Here is a 27,054-nt window from a genome sequence, read left to right as displayed (position 1 = left end):
CTGATGTTATGATTTTATTCATCAGTTTTAGATTAGAAGTAACCCTCACTCCATTTACAATACAATTTACATCGAAAATGTGTATTTAAGTTTTCTTACCAGCTTTTAAATACTAATATAATATATAAAGTTTGTATAGTGTGTAGATACTTTTGTCTTTATATAAATATATGTAAAGTAATTTCATATTTTGATTATTTATTTTATTTATCAGTTTAGTGATTATTAATTACATAAAAATAAATACTTAATCAGTGTAGGTATTCGTTAAGAGATTCTTTAATATGAATATACAATTTAGTTTGAAATGTCTATTGTATTTTCAATATATTGCTGTAGTCTAGGATAATGAAAAAAGTACATACAATTAAATTTATTAACTTTAACCAGCATTAACGTATACAAATATGTGTTGTCATGCTTTTATATTACCAGTAAAATTATTAAATAATTTTTATGTCTTATTAAACTTTAAATAACTCATCAATATTTGTAAATTTTTATTACAAAACTAGACTCAGTAAAGCAGGGAGCACATAGCTAACTCGCTAGATCTGATAACAATTCAATCTTATAAAACTTAGTCTAAGCTCACCAGTTCTGGTAATAGTGCAATTTTATAGAACTTAGTCTAAGCAATTTCTCCAATAGAGTTCACGTGTCAATTTGATTAGTAGGACTACTAATAAACAAGTTCCTCACTTTTAAATAAAAAATGCAATATCTACTACCCTTTTACTTTCTTAAAAAAATCATATTTGGTTCATTAAGTAATTTTTTTTTTGTTAATAAACTTTAATACAAAAAAAAGAATTAAATATATTGAATAGTTTTCAAACTGCTCATCAAAATCGTTCATTTTTAAGCTCAACTTTAACTTCAATTTCAATTTTATGCATATTGCTTTTCTTTTACAATAAATATAAATAAATTATATATTTTTATTTTATATATAGATAATGCATTTTGAATTTTACATATTTTTAATAGGTCTTTTTATAAAATTACATATATACAACTATTATTATTGATTCTTTTTAAAATAATTTTTTTAATAATAAAGCAATTAATTACATATTTGAAATTAATTTGACTAGTTTACTTTGGTATTGTTTAATTAGGAAAATAGTAACTTTAATTTATTTAAGTGCTATTGACATATATTAACTACAAACTATATATATATAAATACTTAAACTAAGTAGAAGTAAGTTCTTTTCTCATCATAGGTTTATGTATTAGTACACAATAGTGAACCCTGACGACCTTAAGTAGATCACATATTTTGACATTTACTTAATTATCATTAGTATGAATTCTACAATTTAATTAACTATTGCAACGTCATTTACGTCAATTATACTTAACGTTCTAAAACAAATGATATTGTTAAAGATTTTAAGTGTTGTACAACAAGAGAATTTGACTATATTTTTTCTTCACTTAGCCTCTTCATGGTTTTAAGCGAATATTTTATTATACAAAAATTTTGCTATATATTGTATATAATCAAAAATGTATTTTTGAAAATTAGCTATAATTTAATTCCAATTAGATATCTGTCGTCCCTCCACTGGCTTTATTGTTACTGTTTGTGTTGTTGGTTGTATTGCAATTGCCAGTAGAAGTCGCCATATTCTAATTGGACGACTTTCGTCACAAAAGCGCACATAATTTGGAACGTTTCTTTGTCTTATCAACAATCCCAGCTGAAGATGTTGAAGATGATGTCGACATATGACCACTGCCAGCAACCGCCTGTGATGGACTTGTTGGACTTTTGTCTTCCAAATCTTCACTTACATGTGATTCAAGTAATTTAAGTGATGTTTTCGGTTTTACTCCATCCATACTATTGTAGAGACTTTTGGTTAGTTTGGAACGCACAACTTTGCCTAATGCTCCAGTTTTTTTAATACTTAATCTTGAGCCACCGCGATGATGTTCTGGTGTTGTATCATCACTATGCTGTTGCTGGTGGCAATTTAATGTGGTAACAGTAAATTCAATATCCTTGATTTCCTCATCAGCACAAGCTAAAAAGGATATATAAAAATTGGATTTAATTTCTACGAGTAGAAACGATTTTTCTAAAAATTCTACAAATATTATTTATTAAATCGGAAGATGGCCACGGAAAGGAAGATGGCCACCATAGATTATAGTCGCGAAGTAACTGAAGAATAATAACTTCTCTATAGATATTTTCTTGATATCTTTTTTATATTTTATAAAAAGACAAAAAAAGAAAAAGAAATTAAACGAATTATTGAGTATGAGAGATATAAAAAGAAACCGAGTCTCATTCTATCATAAGACTATAATATTAATATTGAATAAAATTGTTATCAATTATTATTATTATAAAAATTGATCAATTATCGGTAAAAACAACGGTAAAAAAAAAATTACCCTTATGTATCTTGAAACTATTATGTATATTGAAACTATTTATGATATTCTCTGATTCAAGTAACCCATTTTATGTTTATTCTATGAGATCGAGTAATAAAGATTTGCCAGGTAATAAAAATCGGACATAAGTAAAGCAAGATGTTAGTTTATTTTTATGGTATTTTTATGGTATCTACAAATATCTGCATATTCATTTTGAAGAGATATTAATTTTCAGCAGTACGATCTAATTACAATGGTGTAGCCAGAATTACGCCAAAAAAGAAATATATTAGAAAATACTTTTTAGCAGTGTTCTTACAGTGTATTATTATCTATAAATTATATTATCAAGGGCGGAACCGTGGCCTAATTTAATTCTTAAACACTGATCAAATGATTTTTTTAATCAAGATACAGATACTTAAAACGTTATTGGCAGAGAAAAATATTACTACGTCATACATCTACCATGATTACTATATGACAATTTTAAGATTTTTCAGATTTTTACCATGTTACTACACCACATTTCTACCGTGTTATTTCATCACATATCTACCATGTTACCAGCAATAGTTGATCATGGACTAGAAGATGTAGGTGTTAAGTAAATTTTATAAGAACTTAAGAATAAAACAGTCGTATGTCGTATGTAAAAGGTAAAGTGTGTGTTTCTTTTTTGTTTGAAGTTAAAGTTTTTCCAATAATTTTTAAAAGAAAAAAATCCAAACAAAAGCAAATAATTTTCGACAATAGATCGTTCATTTCTTTGAGCGCAACTGTTACAAAACAAAGTAAGAAATAATAAAAAATCTAATTAAATTATAAAATTTATTAATGTATTTTGTTACTTATATTAATTATGTACATTTAAATATTTAAATTTACTCCAAAAAAAAAAATCTTTTAAATTATTATATATCCTTGCACGCACCTGCAAATTCTTCTACTGGCTTATCAATAGTATCATGATCAATCCAAGTTAATCCCATTTCAACTTTTTCAGCTAAATCTTGCCAATTACGTCGATTTTCCAAAGTGCCTTCATAGAGTGGAGTAATCCAAGGAAAAGTATCACATAAGACGCGATACAGAGGTAAACATATGACATCAATGAACCCAACTTGCATTTTAGGTAGTTCGTCTTTACGTTCTCTGCGGAAAAAGAAAACAATTTCTTTAAATTATAAATATTCTTATTATAGTTGAATAAATAAAAAAAAATTAAATATAAGAATAAAACAACTAACCTATCCATCATAGCTACAGGCTGTGTGTTAAGTTGTAACTTTTCCAAATCTCCTTGATCAAAAAATTCATCTGCGACTAATTTAGCTACACGATGTTGTACTTCCCATGGCTTGGCAATGGCGCTGACATCACAAGCTGTCATCATCATGCCACAAAGTACTAAAAAAAAAAATATTTTTAAAATACATTGATTGATATATCTTTATTAACAACTTACAATCTTTCTTTTCCTCACTTTGCCAGTCAAATTCGCCATTCTCAACAAGTTCCAAAAATGAGTTACGTTTCTTGAAGTACATGGCCAAATCAGTAGATAATATAGCACTCTCAACAATTTTCATGACTCTACGATAGTCATCTGGTGATAATGCCTTAAAATATCAATATAAAATAAAATTAAATAAAATAATAATAAAAAAGTGTTTTCATTCAAATAAAGTACCTGAAAGATATTGTTTCCTTCAGAGTTCAAAATCATTACGCACTGATCAAAATGATGGTGCTCCATTGTACTTGTGGTATAAAGTATGGCAAGTGGTGATTCAGTTTTAGTTTGAAAAGCATTGTTTGTGCCACGATGATCCAGGTCATGGCAGAGACAAGCCACAAGTAAGCCTAATATTTCTAAATCAGTCATAAAACGTTCCATTTTTCCTGTCTTCAACATGGCAAACATCGTTTGAGCAACATTCAATGCATGACGCCAATTATGATACTTAACAGGACGGTAATTTTTTCGCACACTCAAAACCCAACGACAAAGCACCTATTTTATAAAATATTTATTTATTTTTCTAGATAGATTTCAATTCTGCTATTATGACTTCTACTCACATCATAAGGAATTTGAAATTGAGCCACAAGATTGCATTGCAAAAACATACGCAGGACAGCACGACTAGTGTCATCATCGCATAAATCAAAATCTAAAAAGGTGATAAGTTATTTTCATGGAAAAAATTATTTATGCTCTAAAAATTGCTCACCAATGAATTTAAAACTATATAAATTATAAGTTTCCGCTGATTGAATGGCATCCTGTGTCAATTTGTCGGTTTGGTCTTGACCGGCTGTTGCATGATATGACAAACATTCTAGTGCCACTTTCTGTTTGGCCATCAACTTACAAGCGTTTTCATACATCTGCGTGTTGTGTATGCCAAGACCACAAAATATGGCAAATGCTTCAAATATTGATGCATCCGATTCAGTAAATGGTAAATTATTACCCTGAATATCAAAAATATTTTATTATAACGAATGATACACAAATACTTGAAAATAGTTGAAATAAATAAATTTTTTTGATGAATAGATTTACCTTATTTATTAATTGTGCCACGCCTATAACTGTCTTTTGAGCGTTAACTATGGGCATACAGAGTATTGCCTTCGTGCAATCAATTTCATTTTCAGTGCGGATCTGATTATGTTCCCGTACCCATTCACGTACATCGTTGATATTTACGGTTTGTCCAGTCGTTGCCACAAACTGAGCAATTTGTGCCAAAGTGGAGTTGTTTAGATCATTCATAGAGGGTCGCGAAATATTTGCAGATTGATGATCGACACCCAATTCAAAGAGTACAGTAAAACGTATGCGAGATTTCTGATAGTAAAATATGAAACAATATTTAATATTTATTCACATTAGAAGAGTATAAAAACTTAAAATAAAATAAAGTCAAATATAATATATAAAATATAATATAAAATAAAATAAAAAAAAAATTAAATTAAATTTTAAATATTTTAAATATACTTATATATATTGTAATATATAATAATATACAGAAACTATATTTAATAAATATTCACATTAGAAGAGTGTAAAAACTTAAAATACAATAAAGTCAAATATAATATATAAAATATAATATAAAATAAAATAAAAAAAAAATTAAATTAAATTTTAAATATTTTAAATATACTTATATATATATTGTAATATATAATAATATACAAAAACTATATTTAATAAATATTCACATTAGAAGAGTGTAAAAACTTAAAATAAAATAAAGTCAAATATAATATATAAAATATAATATAAAATAAAATAAAAAAAATTAAATTAAATTTTAAATATTTTAAATATGCTTATACATATTGTACTATATAATAATATACAAAAACTATATTTAATAAATATTCACATTAGAAGAGTGTAAAAACTTAAAATAAAATAAAGTCAAATATAATATATAAAATATAATATAAAATAAAATAAAAAAAATTAAATTAAATTTTAAATATTTTAAATATGCTTATACATATTGTACTATATAATAATATACAAAAACTATATTTAATAAATATTCACATTAGAAGAGTGTAAAAACTTAAAATAAAATAAAGTCAAATATAATATATAAAATATAATATAAAATAATAAAAAAAAAATTAAATTAAATTTTAAATAGTTTAAATATGCTTATATATATTGTAATATATAATAATATACAAAATTAAATTAAACAAATAATATAAAATAAAATATGCAATAAAATTAACAATAAAATAAAAATAATAAAAACGATAATATGAATATAATATATTTATAAAATTAAATAATATAATATAAAATAAGCTTAAAAATAATTCAATTTAAATAAATAAATAATTAATTTTATTCTGCATTTTCGAGGTTTTTATTATAAAAATTCATTTATAAAACTATAAACAATTCTATACAAAAATATAAATAATACTAACCTTATCATCGAAGCTTTCACTGCTTAGTATGGCACGATTAATCTTTCTGTCATTTTGATTTGGTTTTTCTATAATTTTTTCCAAATGACTCTATAAAGTTTTGAAAAAAATGGTAAATTTAATAACATATTAATTATAAAAACTATTTTTAAAGGTAAAGAATAGCTATCAATTGTAAAGAATTATAAAAATATAAATTTAAAAAATAAATTTATTAACTTAACTAATTTATTAATTTGTGCTTTGTTTTAAAATAATGTTCTTAAAATAATTTTTAAGTACTTGAAATAAAATATTTCTTGATTTTAAATTATTTACAATTAAAAAAAAAATTTTTATAAATAAATATATCTTCCTAAGAATCAGGTATATGACACATTTTTATGCACCCTCAACTAATTTACTTAAAATATTTTCTGATAATAAAACTTATTATGATTTCACGATTAAAAACTCTATAAAATTCTAACATAAAATTAGGACAAATAGAATAATAGGCATATAAGTTAAATATAAAAAAATATCAAATTTTTAAAAATTAATATCTAATTACGAACTGAATTTTAACATTAATAATATTTATAGAGTGGTTTTCTTCAAAAATTTTCAAGCATAATGGCACATTTATTCGCAATCCGTTTCGTTGTTATTTTTTTCTTATTTTTATCCACTTTTTTGGTTAACTTGGTATTTGATTTTTGCTTATGTTACTGTATTTGCGAATATAAACAAGTTAAGTATTGTTGTATGTATGAATAAAGTGAAGAGGTTTGTTTTGTAATTGATATTAATTAGACAATTTGATGAGGTTATTTAAACACAAATGATTGTTTTTAGTAGATTATTTAAATCCCAATATAGCCCAAAATAAAGTTGACTTCATTAAATGATGTCGTGTTATATAGAATAAGATTAACCAATTTAATTATAATGCCCTAAACTAAAAGGCATGAAAGCATATGACAGAAGAAACTAGGGCTGTAATGTGAAATGATAATTTCTATTGTAACTGATTTAAATTTAATTGTATTTCGATTTTATTAAATAATAAATTATAATCTGCCTTAAATTTTCATTTATTATATGCTATCTAATAATATCGATATATTGAACTTGAAAAAACTGTGCATAACTTTAACTTTAATTGAATTATTTATAAAATATATATATATAATATTGAATAAAAAAAACAATAATTGATTACTAATTACATATAAAAAAAAGGTTTTTTTTAAGTGTATTTCATATGCCAACTTAAGAAGCAATTTTAATTGTAAGAGGCTTTACTATTATTTCAGGATTTTGCAATTTCTTTATAAAATCTGCTTCATTATTTAAAGTATCTTAAGTATTCTACAGAGAGAGAGAATTTTAATGAAAATTCGTATAACAAGATGAAGCTGCGAATAATTATTTCTGTATTATTTCAAAACTTAAGTTTCGAACTTTTCTTCATCTTTAAAATACTTGTTAACATTTTCAGATACATCAACTAGTTTCATTTTATGGCAGCCAACAAAGAATGCATCCAAATGCAATAAGGATAGCACGTTGAAGAATGCTTCTACAAATGAAAAAAAAAAAACTTCATTTGTAAAAAGTTCTGTAGATACTTAAGGTATTTTTAACTAGATTTTTAAATGTATCTCATGTATACGCAACATGGAAAAAGTATCAAATATGAGATGCAAATATTTATGTTAAAAGATAGGAATAAAAATTTTTTAAAGAAATCGAAAAAATATTTTTCAGTGTGTAATGAATATTTCTGGAGTTAATATTGACTATGGAAATAGTAATTAAAAATGATTTACAAATATAAAAAATAGTTTTCAACTATATTGTAAGTTAAATCAATAGTTATAAATAAAGCCTATCAGTATGGTATATGGTAAATGCATATAATATTTTTATACAATGTTATTTTTAAACGTTTAAGAATTTTGTTTAATAAATAATAATATAATATATATAAAAACTGATTTAAAAATTTTAGTTAAAGCAGCTTTGAACTTTCAACTTTTCGTTAAAGCAAAGCACAAAAATAGTTCGATTTTTATTTTACAATAACAACTTATAATTGTATTAACTGGAAGTCCAACTTAAGGAGACTTCGAGTTATAGAATTTTTTAATTTTTTTTATTTTTGAAAGAAACTAGAATTACATTTTAAGATATTTATTTATTTATTTGAAATCAAATACAACACAATTATAGCAAAATAAAATATTCGGAAATTAGAGATTTTAATTTTTTTTCTTAATTTTAGTGAAAAGAGTTTTCAATTTATTCAAAGCCTGATAGTGATTGTCAGTCATCAGTATCATTCGTTTGCAAATAAAAATTCAGAATTTTGAATGACTCTTCTACTTCATTCTTGGAAGGTTAATAAACAATTTTATTCACCGAACGATCATCATTACATTTCGTTGCGCTTAGAATTGGTTCCAGTAATTTAGAGCTATAGTGGTCAATTATATCGTCAACTGTAGTAAAGCTTGGTGTAGAAACTTCATTATCAAGCTCAATATAGACGTTAAGAGACGCATTGGAAGTTATTTTATTCACTTTAAACCACGCTGCCAGTGACTCGCATTTGCACAAAGAAGCAACAAAAAATTAAACATTTGGTTTGGAAAAAGAGACTTCCCCTAATACCAAGATAAATTTATACTTAAAACAAAAAATCAACTTTCCCACATTCCTATTGGTAAGTGACAATATTTTTATTCGAGTTGCAAAGAAATTTGAGTTATAGAAGTTCGAGTTATGGAAGCAGATTTGCATGTAATTTACTAACAAAAACCCTGTTGCACCCTTTTAGTTCTAGTTATAAAAAATTCGAATTATAGAAGTTCTAGTTATGGAAGTTTACCTGTAGTTTAATTGCTTAATGCATTTTTTTTATTTAATAATTTTAACGTACATAAAAAATTATATTAATTTTTAATAATTATAGTTTACATTATCGTAAATATGTTTCGCATATAAAATATTTAACCAGTAAATTACAAAATAAATAAAAAAACGAAAAGCTTCAGGTAAATATTAATTTAAGCCATATTGTTTAAAAATATAATAAAAAAATATTTTTTTATTAAATACATAGTTTCTAACTAATAAAATTTAATAATATAATCTTAACTATTTTACTAGTATTTTTTTATAGACCTATTTACTTTGACATTATAAGCAATTAAAAATATATAAAATTTTATTTAAGCACAATGTACTCAATTTAATTATAACAACTTAATTACTTTTAAAAACCACATGCAAACCATTTTCTGTAAATATATTTATATATTACCTTTTGAATTTTTATATAGAAATGTGTTTATGTGAACATGTGCAAATAAAATTTACATAAAATTTTTATATGTTACTCATACGCACTGTTGTGCGCTTTGCGGTGCGTGCAGCAAACCAAGTTATGTAGAGAATTCATAAATTATGCAAAATTAATGCCGTTGTGAATTTTGTTTTTTTTTTTGAAACGAAATAAATTTTAATAACTTAAAGAATAAACAAAACAAAAAAAAACAACACAAAATAAACAGCACTTGCAATTTCTTTAGGGAATATTTAAATAAAATGAACATTTAATGTGCTAAGAATTTACTTCATTGACTATAAATGCTAAATGTACTTGAAGATATCATTTTTTTATATAATCGCAAAAAATACTAAAAGAGCTATATTGCAATTTAACAAATTTCTTTTACCACAAAAAAAAAAACAGTTTAAAAAATGTATTATTTTTTTTTTGCAATAACCAATCTTCTAAATTAATACCGCATCCTTGCACAACAAATCAGTGTCACATGCCTCAACGAGAATAAACTTTGGTTTCACACAAGACTACGTGTTTGAGTAAAAGTTTGCCGCATAAATTTTATAAGTCAACACCACTGACCATTAGGCAACCGCACTACGTACTCTTTTCCATTTTCATACATAAATTATAAAGTTTCAAACTATAAATTAAATTTTAATAGTAAAAATGCTTACTGCTTCACAGCAATCGAGATCCACCAAAAACACAGAGCAACGTTCACATTTAAGTAATTCACGTGCTTCCGTCATTATTTTGGTTACCAAACATTCAAGATTATTCTGCTCCTCAAATATGCTACGCGCCAAATTCAAGAGTATCTGATTCCGACGATATTCCTGGACGGACATTTCAAAAAGTTGTGCATTCTGTATGCCAATACCACAAAAAGTCAAATAACGTCGAAATATTTCGACATCATGTTCATCAAACTCCATAGAGCCATTGGTTTTGTTAATAATTTGTGCCACGCCTATAATATCACCCTCGTAGTTGCAAATGGGCATCGATAAAATGGTATTCGTCTTATAGCCAGTCTTTAAGTCAATTTCACAATTGAAGCGTGCATCCTTGTAAGCCTCTTTAATGTTTATCATTTCCTTCGTTTGTGCCACAGTACCGGCAATGCCAACGCCAAATGGTATAATTATTTCTTCCAATTTCGCCTTCTTCACTGCATCCTTGAGTGCTGTAAAGAATTTTTACTAAATTAATTAAAACTTCAATTATGAAGAAATTTTAAATTCTAATTTTATTTGCAATTATGCATCTCGTAAATTGCATAATTTGAACAATTTAATTTGGTTTTTGGTGTGCATATTTAATGTTTTTTTATTATTGGTTGGGGAGTTTTTTTTTTTAATAATTTTATGTGTTGAATTTGAAGAATTTTCAATTTGATAAATGTGAAAATTTTATATTTCATTTATCAATAGCAAGATTGTTTTGGTTTTGACATTTTTAATTTGTCTTATATCATAAATTATTCCCATTAAGCAAAAAATAGTTGAATTTATACATAGAAATAAAAAATTTATTTTAAAGTTATATGCTAAAAATTTAATAATACATAAGTTTTTTATTTAAACACTTAACATTCATACTGTCTCATTTAGACACTTGCTCATTTATATTAATGAGTGAACGTTCACATTATAATGAGCTCATTTATGCAGCTAAAAGTATTTTTAAAAATTTTTATAAATATTATATATCAATTACGTATTAAATTAATAAAAACAAAAGTTTTATTAAATACTTATTTTCTCAGCACGTTTGTTTACAGGTCAGCTGTTGTTTGTTAATATTTCATATAAAAAACATGTGACACATATTTCAAATTTCAATAATTTCCCTTGTGGAAAATTAATTTTTAAAGATTGCTTTCACCACTTTTCACCTTAAATGAGCTAACTCATTGATAATGAGCTAATTTATATGAAAGCACTTAGTACTGTAAACCATTCTCATTAGTGGCTGCAATGAGACAGCGTGAGTGTGCTATAAAACCTATAAGCTTAAGTTCAATAAAAGGATAAAAATGGAAGATAAGTGGTTCAACGGAGTAAGTAGCTTAAACTACCTAAGTGAATTAATCAACATTGGCAATAGTAAACGATGAAATATTCAAAACCGAATTATAGTTTTAAATAAAATTTATTTTTTTCATCTCAAAATTCTTAGAACTATAAATGAGAATTAGAAACTAGGCTAATAAATAGAGCAGAGTGAATATCAAAAGTGCATGGCTTAAAATGGCAAATAAGAGAGACCCTCTCCGAAGTATTGTGAAGGCAGTTCCGAAAGGGAACAAATCTATCCGAAGAGTAGGTGTTTTAGTTCATATATTATATAGAATAGACGTCCAAAGAAGCCCATTATAACAACAAAGCCAGAACTGAAGGTGGCATTGCTGAAGAGTGGCAAAATTTTGGACCAAAAACCGCACAAAAATTGACTTCTTGGTTTTTTAATATTAAAAAATGAAATATAAGAGAAAATAAAGTGAAATAAAATGAATTTAAAAGTAAATTAAGCATTTTATCTAAAAAAATTTTTGTTGATTAAAGCTCTCTTTATTAAAAGGATAAAAATAGTATTAAAGTTCAATTTGCTTGCTGTGCCAATAATTTTGTTCGTCACTGTATGTTTTCTCATGCGAACAAATCGCATATTGCGGTTACATTGTTGGCGAATTTACAGTTCTGTTTTGTTTGTTTTGTGAACAAAATGGATAGTGAAGATGAAATATATTTAGCTAAAAATTCATTATCAACTTATTTATTAATTTCAAATAACAAAAAATGAATTTATATGCATGATTTTTATTCTTTAAGGTATAAAAATGGAAAGTGTGTTTATTCCTTAAACAAAGAAATTAGCAAATCGCAATCCATTTCCTAAAAGTAGTGATGTTTTCAAATTTATTTCCATTTATAAACTTAAAATTACATGAAATAACACACACCTCTCAATTTCACTATTTACACTATTGATTTTGAATATTTTTTTAATCAAATATTCGCATGAGAAAGACAAGACGTCGCGAGAATAGCTCTCAGTAACTGTAACCACTCACTTAGGATTACATACATTTGGTTTGTTCGTACGAACACGCAAGGCAAAATTCGCATGCAATGTAATCGCAGCCTTATGTGGTTCCATTACAAGTACTCTTATATATTAGATCAAATATCTGCTTTTATCTAAACATTTCTCCAGTGCATTTAAAATGTTTTCTTTGTAGAAAATATGCTAATATATTCTTAATAAACAAAAATAATTTAGCATTTAATAATTCAGAATTATGCAATAATTTAAAAATATAATTAATTATTAATTATTCGTTACTTCATTACTCATCATCAGTTTCTTTCAGCAAGTGATAAAGTACAAGCCAACAATAATTTTTTACGTCATTGCTTTTAATAAAATGCTATTACTTATACATATTAATTACTTAGCCCAGGAAATCAGTCACACAACGGCGAAAACTTTTGCAATTATGCTCCAAATCACAAAAACAACTATGAAGACAGTGTTAAAGCATAATGATAAACTAGTGTTTTTATTTTTATTGTGTGCTACTTTCCAATGCAACTTATTTGTAAATGAGTTTAAAATTATTTGAAAAAAATTTTTATATTTTTTTTATTACACATTGGAGATATCAGTTTATTATAATTTACAAAAAAAATTGTTAGTTGCTAACAATAATGTACTATATTAATATTACATTAATAAGAGTTGCAACAAATTCGCTTTTTTTTCATTTTCATTATCTTGCTTAATTTGATTACAGGATTACAGCGAATAGAAACAAAACAAAGTCGTCAATGCAACACCATGACAAATGCAAGCTGTGGTTTTATTTCAAATAGAATTATAATTACATATTTAAATTTTCTTTAAATAGGAATATAATATTTATTTATCACTGCCCACAGTTTCTTTTGTTAAAAAATGCATCTTTTGAAGATTATTCAATTATTCAAACTATATTTTAGATAAATTTATGTTAAGTGAAATTAGACTGCATGACGTCATATTGCAGTATCAACAAAGTGCAAGAAATTTTATTTGGATATTAATTTGTATCAAATACACATATGTACATATATGAAATTTTAATTCATATACCTTTACATATGATGCAATATTTTATAAATAAGTGTATTTTAAAATAAAAGTTAAAGTTTAAAATACTAAACCACCGAACACCAAATAATTATGCCTACCATCGCTGTACTATATCGTGACACAGCAGCGGTAGAACTTTACATAGAAATGTTTATGAAACTTCGTTATTGACAGCTCTGCTCATAAAGGAACACACAAGTTACTACTTCGCAATTGCTGCAAGAGTTTTGTATATGTGTGTGTTTAATGTTTTCTGTTGTTATGAAAGGTAGGATGGATAAAGTTTTTTTAGGTTGCATGCATTTGCTTATGTATTTATAATGAATTAACACTTTTTAATTATTATAATGATTTCATTTTCTTATTGTTAATTGATTTTTAAAAATGTTAAAAAAATAGTTTTTTTAATAGTTTTTATTTAATTTTAAATAAATAAATATTTTTGAAATAAATATTTTTATTTATAAAGAGGTTTTTCGAACAGTAGTGAACTACAACAACAAAAATTTTATTTTTATATTATTTTAATTAATTGAATTTTTGGCTGACCATACAGCTGTTTCGAGTATTGCCAAATACCCATCATTAGTGGTCTTCGAAATAATTCTTGTATTTAACTATTCGTAAATAATTATTTTTTTGAGACTGCAAGTACCAGGAAACGAACTCGGGTCCTGCCAAATTTTTATTTATAAGAAAATATGATCACCAATTTAGTCGCATATCAATCGTATTGAATAAAAGCAATATTACACATACAACCAAGTTGTGCAACTTTAAACGGAAATATGTATAGACAGCAACAAACAATAACTTTGATAATAAAAATCTCAAAAAAATTATAAAACTTATAAATTTTATACTGAAAATAATTTCATATCATTTTAATTTTTTTTTGGTATAGGCTATATTAAAATTTTAAAATTAATATTAATATAAAGAAATTATAATATTAATATATAAAATAAATATAATATTTGAAATAAAAAACTTGTAGTTTAAATATTTTTGGAAGTTTCAAGAATATATTAGGGGTATTTACTCTGCCTTGTGCAAAGCCATTGTAAAATGTGCGAAATGCAAGAATACTATACTAAAATGGCAAGAGTGCAAGAACACCTCTATTGCAGAATTTTAAGCATCAAAATGAAACAACTATTTTTCCACTATAGCACATCCACATTACAAGCAACAGATGTCAAAGCAACTGTTTTTCTCTTCCCTTTTTGTTACGTTGCAAGTATATATACATGGGTTTAGATATAGCAAGATTGCAAGCAATTCTGTACGGAAATGTTTGAAAAATTGAAAAACCTGTCAATTGATAATTGTCAACTTTAGTTTATACCTATCTAGTACCGCGACTGCCACAGTCGTCCAACTTGGTAGCATATATAATAGTTCAGTAATGTGTGTTATTTGATAACAGTAATAACTACACATAATTCAGAATAAAAAATTTTCATTATTAATCATATTCATTAAATAACTGAACAATATTCATATTAGTGCAAAAAATATTTACTTTTATTCTTATCAAAAACTGAATTTTTTCCAATTTGTAAAAGTAAAATCTCATCAGCACTTTTTTGTATGAATTTTATTTAAAAAACTTCAATAATATCAAAATATTGTCATAATCGAACAAGCTAACAATCATTTTAAAACGCTATATATTAAAATAATGAACGTTTTCTTTTGTAAGCAAAGCACAAAAGAAGAACCGTTTAATTTAAAAATAACATATGAAACAACAACACTGCTCGCTTATTTAGTCCAACCTTTTTGAAACCGCTTAACTAATAAGCAGCTCAAATCGCATGGTTGCCAAGACTAAAAACTTGTCTACTGTGAACGACAACGAATGATTTCGTTAATTCTTCGTTTTTCGTGTTATCACTGTTCGTAACAAATACATTATTTTATTTATTTATTATATTCCTGTTAAAAGGCATGAAATTCATATATTAATCATTATGTAAAAAGAAAAATGTTCTTACCAATAATTGCAAAGAATTATTATTAATTTTTGGAATTTTAACTTTAACTTTTATTACGTGTTTTGCATATGTAAGCCTAACAAAATTTCCGTTATGTCCAGAGTTGCCACGAGAGAAGTGCTTATTTTATTTGTTCTTTTGCGGCACGCTTACAAAAGAAAAGGCCTATTGTTAGTTTTAGCTGTTATTATTGATACAATACCTAAAATTTATTTTAGATTAAGACGACGAAGGACAATTAGCTAGTCCCTACATTATTTCTAGATGTAATATTTATAGTACAAGTTGTTTTTTTCAACATTGCTCTCTTTATATTGAATACACCAAAAAACAATAATATATGTAAAGTTTATTGACAAATCAAATCAACTATTGAACATAATCTACGTTTCAATACATTTTGACATTTTGTCGCTTGTCTTCGTATCCGTTCCGGGACCTTCTTAAACGAAAGCTGCAAGTTGTACGTAACATATATAATTATATTAGGCAAATTATTATATACAATTTACAAAACGGAATTAAAATTTAGAATGGATCTAGAATCCAACTATGAATTATTGCGTTTCACCTTGGAAGAAACTCTATTAGAGCTAATTCAGGTAAGCATAACATGCATATCATTAGTATTAAATATGTGAATTTAAAATTTTTTGTGTAGAGTAGCAGAATTACACTAACATATGAATCTCAATAAATTATAACCGTTAATATCAAGTTTTGTCATATTTTGCTTAATTAAAGTCCTGGCCCATTGCATTAAGAATTCTAAAGCCTACCGAACATGGATATAAAATAATAGACTGACTATGTAATATGTACAACTAATAAATGAAAGGTTTCATAAATAAAAATTATTTGCGAAAACTGACAGACTTACCAACACCGCGTTATCAAATCTCAAAATGGTTACAGGCCCCTCGGAGAGGTATGCAGATCTGAGGTCAATTATTGCTTAGTTTGATGAACTGATAAACAATAATCTAGTCAAGGTGTAGAGAGGGGTTTTGAAGAAACCTCGAGTTAAAAAAGAATATAAGTGCTTAAGTGCACTAGCTCAAAACAGCTTCAACATAATAAAATAATCATTTATTAACAATATAATATTTTATTATTTGGTGCTACTTATATAAATTCAGAAATATGTCTATTTCTTCCAATTATTTATAATATGCAGAGTATCTGCATATATACGCTAACGATTTGTTGGTTTTTATCGGAAACTATATGCATATAGTTTAATATGCTTACAAAAAAATTAAGTTTTTAATACATATATTTTTGTTACTGTACTATCAGCAACATATGCCATGAAATAATATTCACAATATATTGGTATAATATAAATTTTATACCAATTTTAACATAGGAACAACGAATATATTAAACATATATCCTATCTATCGATATTTTTTGACATATTGGTTATGTTTCTTAAGCTGTTACAGTAAATTTAAATAGTCGGGCGCCATATTTCAAAGTGAAAAGTTCCCAAAATGTCCTACCAATTGTATCGTAACACCACTTTAGGTTACGCATTACAAGACACGTTAGATGAGCAAATTCAGGTAAACAGATTGTATATATAATATGTGGAGTTTATTGTAAAGTAATATTTCCATTTGTAGCAAGGCAAAATATCACCAGCACTTGCCTCAAAAGTTTTGGGTCAATTCGACAAAAGTGTTGTAAAGATGCTAGGCCAATCTGGAAATGCAAAATGTGTCTTTAAAGCGAATAAACTTAATAATTATCGCTTTTGCGATAATGTTTGGTCGCTATTTCTGAAGGATGTCGAGTTTCGTGAGGCGGAGCGCTCCATTACAGCGGACAAAGTTAAAATAGTAGCGTGCGATGGTAGACGTAACAAATCCATTTCGCAAGATGATTTTTACCTATGGTAGTTGGGTTAACATAATGCGCGAGAGGCAGTAGTCTTTCCAAAGTTCTGAAATATTTTAAATCCATGCGCAATAATGGAAAAATTATTAAAAATAAATCAATAATTCATTTAAAATTAAAAAAATTTTTAAAACGTTAAAACTAATAAGCATCAACGAACGTTATACCTATTTGTATATAAAATATTATAACTAAGGCTTAAGTATTATTATTATTTAAATTTGCTTTTTTAATATTTGTTTGAAAAACTTAACTATGAAGAAATTACTTATAGACCCTTTTTCAATACCGTTTTAAACAAACTGGCGGATGTTGCCAATCGTATAATTCACAATGACGAACTGTTTTTCAATTTATACTTGAAAATTCTTGGGATTAATTTTTATTTTATATAAAACTAGTATAAAAAAGTACTATCCACACTTACGAAGTTTGATGTTCCAAAGAAGCTTTTCATGGCCCCTTGTACGAGTTTGAAAAATATTACATTGGCATTAATTCTCAAAAATAAAGTCAGAACTTTTTAATCTTGAATCTTGCATCAAACAGAAAAACACTATGAAGTCAAATTTTCAATCGACTAGTGACAGGAATCGCACCAGAAAAAGTTATACTAGAAATATATCTAATGAGATATGACTCTATGTTGGCATCAATAGCCTTTTAGAAATTTCTAATCAGATATGTAAACATGTTTAACGAATTAATCTACATATATATAAACAAAAACTAAATAATACTTTACAAAACTCAAATGTACACATAATACACCATATCTAGACGTTGGAGATTACAAGTTTCAGATTATTAGTCAGTCGAACTACTTGCAAGCAATGAAGGCTGGTCGTGGGCGATTAAAGAATGTTTTTAAACTCTTGAGGTAACACAACTGAAGCAGCTATACATACTTCAATCAATAGTAAAACGTAAATAGCTAGTATTGCTGATATGTACTGGAATACATATAGTAAAATTATTAATTCTCTGATGAATTTTTATTTCTAATTTCATGAATTTACCGAAGAGAGATAAAGCAGTGGATCCCTTAATCAAATGCATCTCACACTACGTAAGGGTAAGAAAGTTAAACATTCAGTACTAATTATTATTTTCAATAGAACAAGCAATATAGTTATTTCCAACTTCTACACCAACTAGACGTGTTCTAGGATGTGTTTCGAAAAAAACCCTAGAAAATATCGTTACAATCAATTTCTATACAGACAATTCAAAATAAAACAACCAGGTGCGTTGTACAAATACTAGGAATAATCTCATACTTTCGACTTCATAATTTTTGAAGTGTCTAAAAAACACTGTTGAACTGTTACAAACAAAATAGCTATCGAGGTGAAAAATTCAATGACTTCAATATACATATTACCTGGGTACCGGTTCACTGCAATATAGGGCGAAATGTATCGCAGATGAGTTTATCATCTACGATTTGACTATCACACAAATTCTTCCGCAAAAAAAAAAACAATTTGCTATTCCCTTACCTATCTACAAATCTATAATCAGAAAAATTTTTCTATAGAAAATAAATGAATGGTGGAATCGGTGAATAACATTTGTACACACAAAGCTCATTTGGTGAAAACGGGACATATAAAAAAAAATCAGACAAACTTCTATTAAAGCGAAGAAACGAAATCGCAATACTTAAACGTGTCATCACTCCACACTGTCTAATAGGTCGACATACCTCAAGAATGGGTGTCACATTTAGTAATTGCAGCAGCGGCTGCGGTGATGAGGAGGAAGGGAAGACCATCAAATACCGCCTTTTTGTATGTTCATCGTATAATAAAAAAATAATGAAAATATTGGGCTATCAGCTGAGGGACATCCCACGTGCTGCCAAAGTTTTTTATACCAAGATAATGGTTTAAGAAAAATTGATTGATTTAGTGATTCTACTAGGAGCATGTACTACTCGTATAAGACCAATTAGATCTACGTGTGTTGAGTATCAATTCAAGGAGTCTATAAGCATATTTGCTGATTAAAAAAAATCAATTTGCTTTTCATTTATTATACAAAATTATACACCTTAAAATGAAAAGCAATATATATATGAACGCAATATTAAGAACTTATGTCCTTCCTTTAATAATAAATTAAAAATTTAATACTTTTCAAAAAGTTTTAATGAAAACACTTTTGTTGGAGCAAATTCAATAGCAAATTCAAAACGATGTCAAAAACTAAAAAATTTTAAGTGTAACTGCAGTCAAACAAATGTCTTTTAAGAAAATTCATTTTTCACATACATAATATATCATAAAATATCTATGACCTTCGTGCACATACACAGAATATGCTTTTCAAGAACTAAATCTAAGAGTTTGGATAGAGAAGAACTGTGACTGTACAATGTACGAGTATATCTCATACACGCCCGCAAAGCATTACGAACTGAAATAGACAAATGCATTTCACATAAATTCTACTGTAAATGCGTTCTCATCTCTTGAATTTATGTTTTTTCGAAGCTCATAAAAATACATAAATTGTATATATTATTTTACATTTATTTTCTCAGTATATTATCTATATTTTTGTATATCAGTTTATGAATTTATGTTTGTTTAATGGTTACTGCATGAGGACGCATGCATCCAGTACATGGACGTAATGTGATCTAATAATAATTTTTCTATTGTTAGAAAATTCATGTTCATATATAACATTTTTTTTTTTGTTTATTTTTCATGGATTTAATATACTTTTTTGATTTTTTTTCTCAACTTTCTAACAAAAGAGCAAGTTGCAACAAAATTCAAATAACACAAAATGCGTTAAAATTTTATGCATTTTTCGAAAATTCTGCTATCACAGATTAAATATTTCGTAAATATGTAATGGTTTCACATAATTAAATATACAATGATAGCAACTAAATGTAAAGTAGGAATAGATTTCTTAAAGAGATTTGAAGAGACTTTCAATTCTTTATTACAGAGTTACTTTTACACTATTTTGGTTCTATATAAATAAATACTGCTGATGATAGTTCGTTTTATGGAAGACAGTACTTTTAAGCCCTAAGAAGGAACCTAATTTTGATATCACAAAGAAGCACACTAGTAGAATAGAGAAATTTATTATTATTTATTATGAAAGCTTTGACGTGAAATCGCCCGGCAGCCGGTACTACGGCCAGAAGAGTCTTATTGTACCAATTTCACTATTGATTACACAAAGTCCTTTAGAGCTATGTGAAGAAAGTCCGGAACTAAATCTAGAGAACAGCTCTTAATCTGTTCTGGTGACAGAAATTCCATATGGAATAAGTTATTTGTGTGCGTCACAAAGAATATGCATAGTGGTTTCGTCATCTTCGAGTTATAATTTGCATTCCCAAAACTTACAGTAAAGGCTTACCTTATTCTGCAAGTGCTGTAAGTAACTGTTGGAGCTCATAACACACAACAACCTGTTTCGACTTGAAAGTCCAAGAAGATAGAGCTTTAAGAGCAGCCTGGCTGTCAGAGTAAATAACAACAAGCCATCAGCAATTACGAATTTATAAATATTCTAGCATTGTTTTGGTTTGGTCTTTAAGCGCACAATAGATCTTTTAGGGCGGAGTTCATTCATAGCCTATTATTTAATAATAATAATAATAATAACTTTATAAGACAGTGATACAAAAATTTACACTAATAATAGTTGAAACCAAGGAACTACTTAGTATCTTAATAATGACTCCGTATGGTAATTACATTACAATTTTAACAATTTTGTGTAAATCATAGCAGTAACAAAAAAAATGATATAGTGTCATTATTGTTACTACAATCAGAGTCCAATTTCAACCTCCATCGATTCCGATTGCAAGATGGTATCATCTAAAAAAGGATTATTAGGTACCAATCGTGCAAATTTATGTCTATAAATTTCTATAAATTTTTCGTCACATCAATGCTGAACTCAGCTGTATTCCTAAATAATTCATATATCTGTAAAAGTCACAATTTGAAAATTTATTATAAAATTTTATAATTATAAATATAATATAGTGAAGGCAACATTTTCCAAAGATAGTGTTTGAGTTCAAGTTAAAGAAGTTTTTTGTTATTGTATGTAATTTGCTCTCTAAACCCTGTTGCACTCTATTTAGTTCAAATTATAGAAAATTTGAGTTATAGAAGTTCGAGTTATGGAAGTATGATTGTATAATTAAAAGTAGAACCAAAATAAATCAAGGCACCATTTTCCAAAGATAGTGTTCGAGTTAAAGAATTTTTTTATTGTTGTATGTAATTTGCTCTCTAAACCCTGTTACACTCTATTCAGTTCAAATTATAGAAAACTTGAGTTATAGAAGTTCGAGTTATGGAAGTATGATTGTATAATTAAAAGAAGAACCAAAATAAAAAGGATTACTGGGATAGTATATCAGGATCACCACAATCCAAATCACATATTAGTACCTATAACATTAAGAGATACCAGGATTGTAAGAACCTATCAAAAGAAAAACTTAGAATCATCACAGGAATCCTAACAGGACACTGTTAACTAAAGTGGTGGAATACCTTACAAGACTGGGTATACTTACGGATGCAAACTGTAGATTCTGTGAAGAGAATGAGAAGTCAGCCACACAGGTGCTATTAGAATGCCCTACGCTAATGCACATACGGAATGGGCTCCTGGGAATGTATATTTTTACGGAAGAGGCAATAGAACTCTGTAAAGTAGGTTGTATACTACTTTTACCTACTCTAAATCCAGAAGGGAGCACAATAGACCCAACGGTCTCAGTGCCATTTCTTCTAACAATAATAATAATTTATTTATTTAATTTAAGAATTTATAAATTAACATGAAAATTATTAATAGTTTTTATCACATAAGTTTCTTTCTTCTTTTAATAATGTGTTAGTTTTTTTTTTTGTTTAAAATATATTCAATAGAGCATTAAACTTTGTAAGAAATTAATGTCTCGACAATGTAATATTTTTTATTAGTTTTTTTATCATATTTTATGCCTCTCGCATTATGTATATATAAAAATAAAAATCCAAGACCAACTGAACAATACTGCAATTCAGAAAAATATTTATGATTTGCACAATTTAAACTTTTTACATTTTTATTACTTATTTCTGTGACATATTTGACTTTTTATAAGTATTTATTTATTTTTATTTATCTTTAAAATTTTTTTTTTTATTTTGGAATTGTTATATTTTTCACGATTTTAAGCACATGAATAAATACGCTTCTAAGTCAAGTCTACTTAAGCCGGTTTAGGATTTGTGCACACTTTCAATAAAAGAAACCCACAGACATATTTATAAGGACATACTTAAATCGCAGTTATAAATCCCGCCTGTGACTTATATGCCAACATGTAAACGACGTCGCTACATACACACAAATGCATAAACAAACAAAAATAAAGATTTTCCATTAGTTTGAGATCAAAATTAAAACAAAAATACATGAAAAATAAATTTTAAAAGGAAAAATGGTTACAAAGGATTCCCACAATAATTCATTTGAATATCTTTGGGGAGAACGCAAAGTCATCCAAAAAAAAAATAATAAAACTTAAATACAAACGTATCTGAAAAAGGTAAAAGGTAGCACTTTGGAAAAAGTGTAGCAGAATAAAATGTTCACTTCATTTCGAGCTAAGATAGGCGTGTTTGTTTTATGAGGCGAAAGTACGTTTTGCGAATGTGCCTTTTCAGGTACCTGCAGCAGGTGAAGTATGCTTAAGTGTTCTTGAAATACGCACTTACGCCTACACATACTTAAGCTTTTCACTAAAAAGCGCTTCAAATGGAAATGTTGCGTTGGCTTTGATGAATCACTTCTCAGAAATTAGAAATTATAAAAAGCAGCAAAAACAAACTCGAAAATTTGTTCATATGCAAATAAAAGTTAATTAAGCACACAAAAGCACGCCAATAGCGAACTATAAAACTACAAAAGTCATAAAGTCAACATGGAGGAAGAAAATTCAATTACCACACAATAACTTTTATTATCAGATCCGAGATAGATTTCTGCAGTAAGCAAAAAGGTAGTCAAAACCAAAACCAAAAATCAGCTGAAAGGTCAGAGCGAGCTCGACAAACTCAACATTCGTTTTAAATTGGCATTTTATCGTATCTGCATGCAAATATCTTAATTTAGTTGCTACTATATGTATGTTACCTGTTTTCTGTGTTACATCGAATAGCTTTGCTACCAGATATCTATTATTGGGCGGTCCTTTGGCGAGAAATAAGGAGCCACGATCCGCATGGGTGAGCAAACCCACATTCACCAGTATTTTATGACACAGAACATCAATGTCCAATTCATTGGCCACATCACGTATCAATTCCATGAATAGTTCACCTTCATCCAAATCCATCAAATGGCGTCGACTTTCGAGCATTGAATAGCCAGAGGAACTGGAGAGTGAACGACTCTTCTGTAATGAAATTAAATGAAAAGATTAAGTAAAAAGTTATTTAGCAATTGTTAAAAGGATATAAATTCCTGCAAAAACTTTGGTTTTTATTTCTTTTTGTGTTTTTTTTTTGCTTTTGTTTATAAAAAAACAAAAAACCAAAAAACTTCACATAAATAAAATCATTAAATTTATTTGAGTGCCATTGTTTTTTGTTTTCATTTATAAAACTTGCAATTTCTAATGAAATTTGCGGTTTATGGGTGCAGTAAACAAAATTAAAACTTTTACGTATTTCTTAAATATTGGATGCGAATAACAAAACAATAACATCAATTTCAATTAACTTAATCGAAAACCCTTTCTGAGTATTTCAGGCATTTTAAATATTGATGGAATGTAGAATGATTTTACGACTATACTACACGTATATATGGTAGTGTATGTCCCTATTTATTTATTCATTTTAATTGCAAAGTTTTTATTAAAAGTTTTTAGAAGTTAAAAATTAAAACAATCGATAAACAAAAATTTTAATTTTGTAGATTGGCAATCCTTTTTTTTTAGTTTTTTTTTTAATTTATAAAGTATTTATTGAATCTTTCTAAAAACGAAACTAACAATAAATGGATCAAATCTTAAAACTAAATTTATTTTACTCCCTAAGCCATTGCTTTGGAAATAACCATTGAGACATTGAATTATTTATAATAAGATAAGATTGAAAATGAAAATTAAAATTAAAAACTAAAATTAATTTAAAATTAAAATCAATTCAAAAAAAAATCACATTCAATTCAATTAAATAAAATTTATAATATTTTAAATCAAATAAAAATTTAGAAAGTTAACAGATGTTAATATTATTGATATTCAGATGTCTGAGTTGGTGAATCAGCACCTTTACTCTATTTTATCTGTGGACAGTTTTAAGTCACACTAAGAATAACTGAATACGGGGCTTTATAATATGATGGATCTGATGTCTGTGTTTGTCAAATTTCGCTGTATTTTTAGGATGCTGAGAGTTGGATTATTGTGACTGTCAATTATATTGAACAGTTTCAGAGCACGATCTTTAATGTATTTTCGACTGAATCGACTCTCAGATCTCTGTGGATATCCGCTCCTCTTACGTACCATGGGGCGTTAACCAGTTTTCTTAAGGCAATATTTTGCCCTCTTTGAAGAATTTTTAAAGTTGAGTTTGGCGCTTGGCAAAACGCAATACTGCCATAAAGTAGTCCAGGTTTAATAATCTGCTTAAAAATGCTAATGGTTAATGGTGTCCTTCTTTTTTAGACGTCTGTGGCCTTTGTTCAGTAGCAGCATGTAAGCTGATTGGTTAGGATGATCTTCTAACTTTAACTGGTGCTGACGGCTACATCGAGCAGCTTCTTCTTTTACTGTTAGTACGCTCAAATCTCTATGAAGGTTAGCATTTTTCATAAACCACGGTGCACCTGTTATTATTCTTAGCAGAATTTTTTATTCAAGTGGTGGCTTAGATGACGTGCCCATAAGCCAATGCAATGAACTTATTTTTATATTTATTTGAGTCTTTTAAGCCTCTATGTGTTTGTTCCAAGTTAAACGTCTATCTAGATGTATTCCTATATATTTAACACAGTCGCTCGAAGGTACTTTTTGCTCATTTATTGTAATAATGGGACAGTTTCCTGGCCTTAGAGCAAATGTTACATGGGTACATTTTTATTCCATGTAGATGAGGTAGATGATTGGCAATCTACCGAGATTTATTTTACACGAATCCGAGATTGCAATGAGCTTATCAGTGATTTACATATGAGGTACATTCGAAAGCAAACAAAAAGAGTAGTTATTAGTAATAACTTTACTTCTATTCCTTGAAGTGTCATGAAATTTTGACAGTATATCTACTAAGGATTTATCTGAACCGTTAGTGGTGTAACTAGGTGCGATTAAGGAATGGATCACTCCTTGACAATAAAGTCTATAGAAGATATTCGGAACATTTGAAAGTAAACAAAAAGCAGAGTTATTGCAAAAAACCCCACTTTGTTTAGTTCAAATGTCTAGAAATTTTGACAGTATATCAATGAAGGATTTATCTGAAGCGCTAATGGCGTAACTAGGGGGAATTAAGGAATAGATCACTCCTTGACATAAAGTCTACAGAATGAATTCGGTACATTTGAAAGTAAACAAGAATTGGAGTTATTGGAGTGAGTTATAACTTCACTTTGATTAGTTCAAATGTCATGTAATTTTGACAGTTACTCAATGAAGGACTTGCCTAAAGGACTAGTGGTGCGCCGAGAGAGAATTCTGTAATCTACAGACAACACACCGTAAACAATTTATCAAAAAATTATCTTTAAATATATCACTACCTCCTCCTTGGTACAATACCCCCTATACTATTGCTAAAGATGTCTATAATTCCCAAAATATGTAATCTGACATATGGATATATTTTAAAAAATATAGCTATATAAAAAGAATTCTGTTTACTGTTAATATTTTAAACTTAAGAATAAACAACGCTCTTTATAATATTCTTTTTATAGTTAAAGAACATATCTTCCTATTTATTTAAACTTAATGTTGGATTTTATTTAAAACCTAATTTGTTTGTTTTTATTCTAATCTAAAACCGTATCTCATCTTGAATGTTTTGCGACATTAATGCTCACTTTAGCACAAATTTATGTAGTAATCTTTGTTTGAAAGCCACTTTACTAAGTGAATATACAAGATGACGGAAATTGAAAAAATTTATTATTGATTAATAAAATAAAATAAAAATAAAAATAAAAATAAAAAACAAAAATTAATTTGTAATTTTAGTTGAACTTTTTTACTTTTATTTGCTTAAAATTATACTGTAGCATAGACCATAAAAATAATAT

General features: G+C 27.1%; 2 protein-coding genes across 2 annotated transcripts; one reads left to right on the top strand and one right to left on the bottom strand.

Annotated features, from left to right (window-relative positions):
• Positions 1–1,103: 1,103 nt before the first annotated feature.
• Positions 1,104–24,181, bottom strand: LOC119681230 (cGMP-specific 3',5'-cyclic phosphodiesterase; the record flags this gene model as incomplete). The annotated part of the gene is given in 11 exon segments (XM_038094359.1): positions 1,104–2,036; positions 3,332–3,552; positions 3,648–3,807; positions 3,866–4,019; positions 4,091–4,414; positions 4,483–4,574; positions 4,635–4,878; positions 4,970–5,257; positions 6,364–6,453; positions 10,375–10,886; positions 23,920–24,181. Coding segments are annotated over 11 exon segments (2,727 nt in total), but the record flags the coding sequence as incomplete, so codon positions are not given.
• Positions 17,221–17,835, top strand: LOC119681231 (transcription initiation factor IIA subunit 2-like). The gene is made up of 2 exons (XM_038094360.1): positions 17,221–17,405; positions 17,466–17,835. The coding sequence occupies exons 1-2, from the start codon at positions 17,334–17,336 to the stop codon at positions 17,739–17,741; spliced, it is 348 nt and encodes a 115-aa protein (XP_037950288.1). The 5' UTR covers positions 17,221–17,333; the 3' UTR covers positions 17,742–17,835.
• Positions 24,182–27,054: the final 2,873 nt, after the last annotated feature.

This window comes from Teleopsis dalmanni, chromosome 2, assembly GCF_002237135.1.
Source record: "Teleopsis dalmanni isolate 2A chromosome 2, ASM223713v2, whole genome shotgun sequence".
Classification (NCBI taxonomy): domain Eukaryota; kingdom Metazoa; phylum Arthropoda; class Insecta; order Diptera; family Diopsidae; genus Teleopsis; species Teleopsis dalmanni.
This window is presented reverse-complemented; position numbering and strand designations above follow the sequence as displayed.